Below are 8335 nucleotides of genomic sequence, written 5' to 3' on the forward strand. Positions count from 1 at the left end.
TCTGAATCGATCATCCGGCGCCACCGTTAGATAACATATGAATACAGGAAGCGCGCATAACGGCATAATAAAGTATGTGTTAAGAGCTGGAATTCATCCGCTCATGGGCCGTCAAGTGTGGCCTATTAGAGCGGCTGTGCTGGAGGTTGGTCCATCTGACAGAGGAGCCGCTCATTACAGAGTTACAAAATGTGTAAAAGAAGAATAACAGACAGCGAGTTCAGCTCGACATTGAGGTATGGAAAGGGGCGGGGCGGCAGGGGAGACGGCGGGAGGAAGTGGATGTTAATCTTTTCACATGAGAACCATTCGCTTTCACCTCATCAAACTCGATCCCTCTCTGTCTCACCCCTTCTCCTCCTCCTCCTCCTCCTTCTCTTCCTCTCCTCAGACTGCCTGAGTGGCTCTGATTCGCCGGCCTGTGTCTGGTCCTGGGGGGTAAGAGGGAGATAAACAGCGTTTGCAAACAAAGTGGTCGGAGCCGAAGGCATGGCCCCATCAGCGACACAGTTTCTTGGGATATGCACTTTCCTCCGACCACAGAGCCGTTATCGGTGACGCTGATAGAATGATAGGGCAACTGGCCGTGGCGCCCGCCTGGCCAGTTATAACACCGATGTAACGGGCGGTAATGAATACAGAGTAAAACATTTCGTTAGATGTGTCACACGCCGCTATAAATGCCTCTTCATGGAAATGAGATGCACCTTTAGTCAACACGCTTGTCAAGCCGCTGCAGTTTCATTCTGCATTTATGATTTACGTCTGTTGTCTCATCTTTTTCTTCTTTCAGACGCTGCCACAGAGAGCTAGAAGCATCCCGGCGAGCTGCGATGGGACACGGTGAGGCTGCGGCCGCGAGAAGACGTCTCCGCAGCGCTCCCTTCCAGTCGCACCGGCGCTAGACGTCAGAGGAGCCCATTATCTTGAGGTTAATGTGCGCTGGGTCGCGGAGGCAGCCTCCAGCTGCGCCGCCAGGTCCGAGACAACCCATGGAGGCGTGGCCTCGACGTTTCCAACGCTGCCGCCGCTAACGCCAGCCGAGTGAACAGCGATGCCTTCTAAGGTCTCCTGCTTATACTTGCTGACCGTGGTTTGCTGGGCCAGCGCTCTGTGGTACCTGAGTGTGTCCCGGCCCTCCAGCTCCTACCAGCTGACCATCCCCATACGCAAACCGCCCAAGGCGGGCAAGAACGGCACCTTCAGCAACATCCGCACACGCTCGCTCAACCCGCACGACTTCGACTACCTCATAAACGAGGCCAAGAAGTGCGAGGCGGAGCCCCCCTTCCTCGTCATCCTGATCAGCACCACCCACAAGGAATTTGACGCCCGCCAGGCCATCCGGGAGACATGGGGCGACGAGAGCACGTTCCCGGACGTGCGCGTGATCACGCTCTTCCTGCTGGGCCGCAGCACCGACGTCGTCCTCAACCAGATGGTGGAGCAGGAGAGTCAGATCTTTCACGACGTGGTGGTGGAGGACTTCATCGACTCGTACCACAACCTGACGCTCAAGACGCTGATGGGCTTGCGCTGGGTGGCCACGTTTTGCTCCAAGGCCCAGTACGTCCTCAAGACGGACAGTGACATCTTCGTCAACATGGAGAACCTCATTTTCAACCTCCTGAAGCCCACCACCAAGCCCAGGAGGAGGTACTTCACCGGCTACGTCATCAACGGCGGGCCGATCAGAGACATGCGCAGCAAGTGGTACATGCCGAGGGATCTGTACCCCGATAGCAAGTACCCGCCCTTCTGCTCCGGCACCGGCTACGTCTTCTCGGCCGACGTGGCCGAGCTCATCTACCAGACCTCTTTGCACACCCGGCTGCTGCACCTGGAGGACGTGTACGTCGGCGTGTGCCTCCGCAAGCTGGGCATCCACCCGTTCCAGAACAGCGGCTTCAACCACTGGAAGATGGCCTACAGCCTCTGCCGCTACCGCCGGGTGGTCACCGTCCACCAGATCTCCCCGGAGGAGATGCACCGCATCTGGAACGACATGACCAGCAAGAAGCACCTGAAATGTTAGCGGGGACGTTTAGCACCACGTGCTGTGCAGCGCTGAGCGGAAGGAGCAGAACGAAGCATCCGTGGGCCGATTGCTTTGCAAGGAATCGCTATAGTGCGAGGCCAAAGCAGACTCCCTTGTATTCTATGTCACAAAGTTAGAAACACCTTTTCCCCTAAAAAAGAAAAAAAAGTGCAAAATGTTCAGGTGGTTGGTTGTAATTGGCAGCACTTTTTACAGGAAAACCTCCGACAGGAAGCTCAGAGGCTTGTGCTTGAGACACAAACTGCAGATTACACAAACACACGTTTCGCCTCTTGGGTCGATCCCGAGCTCTAATCATGAATGTCCCTTGTGTTACTTTCAGCCGCCGTGCTTTCCGAACGAGGTGCAAAGGTCGGATTATTGAGTCTGGCACCGCAGCAGAAGCCGTCGTCACCGGGAGGACGCGGTCGGTGAGTTTCACAGTGAGACGACTCGTTTTAAATAGTTGCTCTGGGAAAGCAGAGAAGCATTAAGGACTGTGGTGTTCTTTTCAGAATCAGACATATTTTCCTACAACAGAGAAACTGATCTTCGTGGAACACCGGACAGCGTGCCGATATCGGCGGCTCGCATCCCAAAGTGAATGTCACTTCTGTTAACGTGTAACGTGCGGTTCTGTGAGCAGACTATTATATTTGATATTACTTGAACATAAAGAAGGACAAACGTACTGTTTCAGGATGAATATGTAACACTTTTGAGTGCTTTCTTCTTTTCAAAAACTCAAGGTTAAATAAAGCGCTTTTGTAAGACTTGATCTTGTGTTTATTACCGAAAAAACGATGCCAATGTTGTGATTCTGCTGAATTTGTTACACACCTCCTGTGAATGAACACGCCTTTGAGGGGCTCCGGTGTGACTGCTGGAGAAACACGAGCCGTCGAAAGAGAAGCGTCTCATTAGAGCGGCTGCCCGTCGCAGCAGCTGTGCTCAGTGTGAAGCGGGGAGGACTGACGGGAAGCTGGTGCTCCTCTGCTCCATGCAGGTGTGTGTGTGTGTGTGTGTGTGTGTGTGTGTGTGTGTGTGTGTGTGTGTGTGTGTGTGTGTGTGTGTGTGTGTGTGTGGATGGAGAAATGAAGCATCTGTGTAATTGGCAGCTAAATGGCAGTTTACAAAAATGTCTTAATAAGAGGAATTACAGAAGTGAGAGGATTTTGTTTTTTATTAACATACAGTGCATAAACCTTCGCTTTTAAAGTGTCTTCTCCATTTTTGTTCTATTTTCTTTTTATTTGTTTTTGTTTCCCCCCCCCCCCCGTGGAGCGCTCTGCTCCCGGCAGCAGCGCCTCGCTGGGATCCAACACCGGCACCACGCTGCTCTAGACCCATGCCATATGGAGGACCAGGACCAGAACCAGGACTGAGTGTAGCAGACTCATGGGGGTTTGACACAGGGGCTCTTTGTAACTTTTGAAAAGAAAAATATTTGCATCTTCACAAACCGACATGTGTGTGTCAGAAGATGGGGATCTTGAAGTGTAAAATGTACTTTTCCCTCCATTTTTTTTGTGTTTGGCAAAAGAAAATGTGTACGGTTTCCTTCCAGCTAATTATTTGTTATACTTTGCAGTGCAAACGGGTTCAATTCCTCAGGAAAATGTTTGTTTTCCCTTTATTTGGCATGTTGGCCCTCTAGTGGCCAAAATCAACGGAGCGAACCAGAATATTACGAGTGAGTCACTGTAATTAATGCCTGTTGTGTTCATGGAGTCTAAATACACTGTTGCACCTGTTAGTGGAGCTCGGTATCTGTCATGAACAGATTTGATGCCTGAAAAAAATGACAATGTTTGTGTTTTTCCTCGTATGTTAGGAGCTTTTCATCTTCATCATAAAGATGTGTCAGCATACATGTGTGTAGGCATGATGTCAGCAAGTATGGTGGAAGCTGCACCGGGTGTTTCTGAAATTAGGTTGCTTCAGTCTCGGATGCCTACAGGTGGGTGTGTGTGTGTTGGTGTATGTGTGCTGGCTTTGTGATCCTTTTGTTCTGGGCATCATCATCATCATCTGAGGGAGCAGCATAACACTCCGGCGGGATTTGATGCCGGGGAAAAATGAAAAATGTCCTCTGTTCTTTACTCGCAAAGATAAATATGAAATAAATGTGGGAAGCACTTCCTTCCTCAAACACTTTTCGCCCGAGAAACCTTGTGGGAGCTCATAGGCAGAAAACACAGCACTGCTGTTATGATTTCCTCATGATAAAAATAAAAAAAACTATTCCCCACACGCCGTCTTTACGTCAAACGCTTCTTTGTGATTCTCCAGAACGGTTTTGTGAAATAATTGAAAGGGTTTTATTCCCGTGTATCTGTTGGGTGTTCTTTAGGTTTTATCGTGTTGGAAGGAACAGAAACCCCTCACGGCCGCAGTATGTTATCAGTTTTTTGAAGTATGAACATAGTCTGCCCAGTTACACATGTGAAATACTTAAAGCTCCTTATCCTCGGCGCTGTGTTTTGCATTCCTCTGATCGGCCCATATGGCATTCGCAATTTGAGACAATATGCTGAGTAATAGAAAGTCTGCTCTGTAATTGGCCAAACAACCCAGTGGTGGTGCATTTAAAAGGCTAAAGCTTGGGGAAAATGAAAAGCGAGTGATTATTCCGGGGCCTGTGGTAAATGAACCTCATAACGAGCGAGGCGGAGTGCTAGACAATTGGGAACGCTCCGGTTTTAAAACAAAGCAGTGGAGGGCAGGCTGTGGAGCCTTGAGTGGAAGGAAAGCTCTCCCAACGCTGGCACTGTAGTCTCGTTACGTCGGAGTCGAGTTAGCTGCTGCTGAGGCTGGAGGCAAGTTTCCTAATGCTGCATAATCCACTGCAGAGAGCATCTCGTGGAAAAGCAGCACCCTCACATACATATTCATATTCCTGTGGACGTTACTGTTCTCTGAATATGTATCGCATGACCTCCTCGTGACCTTTCCTCATGAGGCTCTGGAGGATACGCGAGTTTACGAGGGAAAATGGCCGCGGAAGGAATTGGCGGCGTGCAATCTGCCATCTGTGCCCGGCGCAGTTAGGCCAAGGTGAGAGAGAGAGATTTTTTTTGATTTTAGAAAACCTTTATTTTACTTAAAACATGAACGTAAACAACATCATAGTTATGACATTTAAAACATCAACAAACAAACAAAACAAATAACGCCACACAAAAAGAAAGAATACACAACAGTCGCTCCTCACATTGAATTAAAAGGAGCGTTCAACACTAGTTCTTCTCCAGCCACACAACATAGTATCTTATTGTAACACCATTTTTCAATAAATTCTTGTCTGTTGTTCATACTGTTAAAAAACTTAAACTCGACAGTCGACCCATATTCGAGCCTTAACTCTTGAGATAAAAATAGGAAGAGCTTCCTGCCCTGCTCTGTCCTCTACTCTGTTTTTCCTGCTCGTATAAACAGACAGTTTTGCCTCTCCAACCAGGTAGTTCAACAGCTTCCGGGAGGCGTTCACTTTTTTATAGCCGACTCCTAAAATGAAGGTGGTCCTGGACCAGACCTCCCCAAACACTCTAAAAACCTCTCGCAGTGCGTTAAACAGATTACAGAGCCTCTTGCCATAATAAAAACAGTGGAACACCTCACAGAAAGGGCAATTTTTACCAACGGTAGGATTGATTACAGAAACAAACCCGTTCACAGCAATAGCCCAGTGTAGGATCCTCCACTGTAAATCCCCAGTTCTCTTCTTTATGGGAGGTTTGTACAGCACTCTCCAAGATGGTTTCACACCAATGCCCAGGCTTAGCGTTTCCCTCCACACTGTGTCGGCTCTCTGGTCCAGTTTGTTCCTATTGAGCACTTTCACACATTTTGCGTGGATTGTTCTCCCTTCTACCATGTGGAGGTCCAAAAAGTTGCGATCTGCTTCCCTGAATAGTGGCCCTGAGACCCCATCCAGCTTCGGCAAACATCCAAGATCCGGAAATGGATCTGTAGAATTCGGCGCCTCCTCTCCCGTACTCCTGCAGCATCTTGACCTCGTCCTCCGTCAGTCTCCCCGCCCATCTACTCAGGATTCTCGTGCTCTGCCGGATGGACTTCAGCCCGAGCAGTGTAGCCACTGCAGATGCGTCTGCCAGTGCAGGCCCGGCTACGTCCAGCAGTCGCCTCAGGGTGGTGGTTCCGGAGGAGCACAGCATGCTGGTCAGACCCGGTGTTGTGCCGTCCTGGATGTCCAACCTGGCTCCATACAGCAGCGGTTCCTCAAGCAGCCAGTGCAGGGAGCACGTGGGTCCTGGTCTTCTCCACACGAAACAGCTCCATGCCTTAAAAAGTGACTGGTAAAAGGGAGATAATCCACTAACCTTAAAAAGGTTAAAATCCATAAAAGAAAGTGCGGTGTCCAGTCCCAGCCCGGCTGCCACCCTTAAAATGCAGTCTGTCACCTCCCTCCATACCATATCCGTTGGCCCTGCGAGATACCTCTGTAAAAACTGGAACCTGAACGTGGTTATTCTACTGTCAATATGCACGAGCCCTTGTCCCCCCTCCTCCTTGGGTAGAAAGAGTACGCTCTGAGGGACCCAGTGCAGTTTATCCCAGAAAAAATCTGTGAGGATCGCCTGTAGTTTCTGTGTGAGGCCTTTCGCGGGGTGCATGCAGGCCAGCTTATGCCACAGAGCTGAGGCCACCAGATTGTTAATGATCAGAGTCCTGCCTCTATATGACATCTGTGGTTTCAGCCATTTCCACTTAGCCAGTCTTCCCTGCATCTTCTCCACAACTCCCTCCTAGTTCTTTTTCACAATACATTCATTCCCCACATACACACAAAGATATTTAAACCCATCTACTTTCCAGGTCAACCCCCCTGGTAGACTGGGCAGCTCCTCCTTCCAGTTCCCCACTGCCAGTGCTTCACTCTTTGACCAGTTAACCTTAGCGGCTGACAGGGTGCCGAAGTCCTTAACAATAGAGGTCAGTGTGTTGACCTCTTTCTGGTCTCTAACAAATATTACAACGTCATCAGCATATGCTGATAAAATAAGCTTTTTGTTAGAACCCTTTAAGCCCTGCCCTTCAACCTCCGCTCTGATTCTACACAATAGAGGTTCAATAGCCAGCGCATATAGCATTCCTGAGAGAGAGCAGCCCTGTCTCACCCCTCTATGCACTCTGAAGGGGGCGCTGAGGCCTCCATTCATTTTCAGCACACTCAATGTCCTGGTACAACACCTTAATCATAGCTATGAGACCTGGACTGAGGCCAAAACTCTCTAGAGTCTTCCAGAGGTAAAGGTGCCCAACCCTGTCAAAAGCCTTTTCCTGGTCTAACGAAATGAGACCAGTTTTAATGCCCAAAGAACCAGAGATGTCCAAAAAATCACGAATTAAGGACACATTGTCCAGTGTACTCCTACCCGGCACGCAGTATGTCTGGTCCTTGTGGACGACCTTGTCCATAACCTCCCTCAGCCGGTTGGCCAGTGCTTTAGACAGGATCTTGAAGTCCGAACAGAGAAGGGACACCGGACGCCAGTTCTTCATTTCCTGCAGGTCTCCTTTTTTCGGCAGCAACGTTACCACTGCCCTTCTGCAACTGAGCGGCAACATCGTGTCTTTAAAACTCTCGGTAAAAACAGTTCAACCCCCCCCCCCCCCCATATCGCTCCAGAATTCTTTGTAGAGCTCTACCGGGATCCTGTCAATTCCTGAGGCCTTCCCCCCTTCATTCCCTGCAGAGCCGCGCACAGTTCATCCGCCCCATAGGACCCGCCAAGCCGGCGTTCACACCCTTCGGGACCCTTGGTAGCTCTCCACAGAAACGCTGAAACAGTTCGTTATTTTCATTATACTCCTCAGAGTAAAGCTCAGAGTAAAAGCTTGCCGCTCTCTTCCGGATACCGTTTGTGTCTCTGATTTCTTGTCCTGCCTCAGATCTTATAGCATGGATGACCCTGCTCTGCCCATTCTTCTTCTCCAGTCCGAAGAAGAACTTTGATGGCGTGTCCATCAGCGCTGCATCCATGAAGCGGGACCTGACCAGCACTCCCTGAGCCTTAGTGCCCAGCAGATCTGTAAGAGCAGACTTTTTAGACTTGAGATCTTCAATATGATCTTGATTTCCAGTGGATTCTGCCAAATTCTGCAACACCACGATTTCAGTCTCCAGATCTTTCATAGACCTGGTAGTGTCTTGTGTGACATTGAGAGTGTACTGCTGACAGAGCTGCTTTATCTCTACCTTTCCACGATCCCATCACTGTTTCAACAAGCAAAAATCTTGCTTTGTTTCTCTAAAACTGTCCCAAAAGTAAA

At 49.5% G+C, this 8335-nt stretch overlaps 1 protein-coding gene across 1 annotated transcript; it reads left to right on the forward strand.

Moving 5' to 3' along the window:
- Positions 1–1054: 1054 nt before the first annotated feature.
- Positions 1055–2035, forward strand: LOC306752866 (beta-1,3-galactosyltransferase 1-like; the record flags this gene model as incomplete). The annotated part of the gene is made up of 1 exon (XM_079236690.1): positions 1055–2035. One exon carries the CDS (start codon positions 1055–1057, stop codon positions 2033–2035), a length of 981 nt encoding a protein of 326 aa, XP_079092816.1.
- Between the last annotated feature and the right edge of the window lie 6300 nt (positions 2036–8335).

Source organism: Taurulus bubalis (assembly GCF_910589615.1).
Source record: "Taurulus bubalis genome assembly, chromosome: 21".
Classification (NCBI taxonomy): Eukaryota; Metazoa; Chordata; class Actinopteri; order Perciformes; family Cottidae; genus Taurulus; species Taurulus bubalis.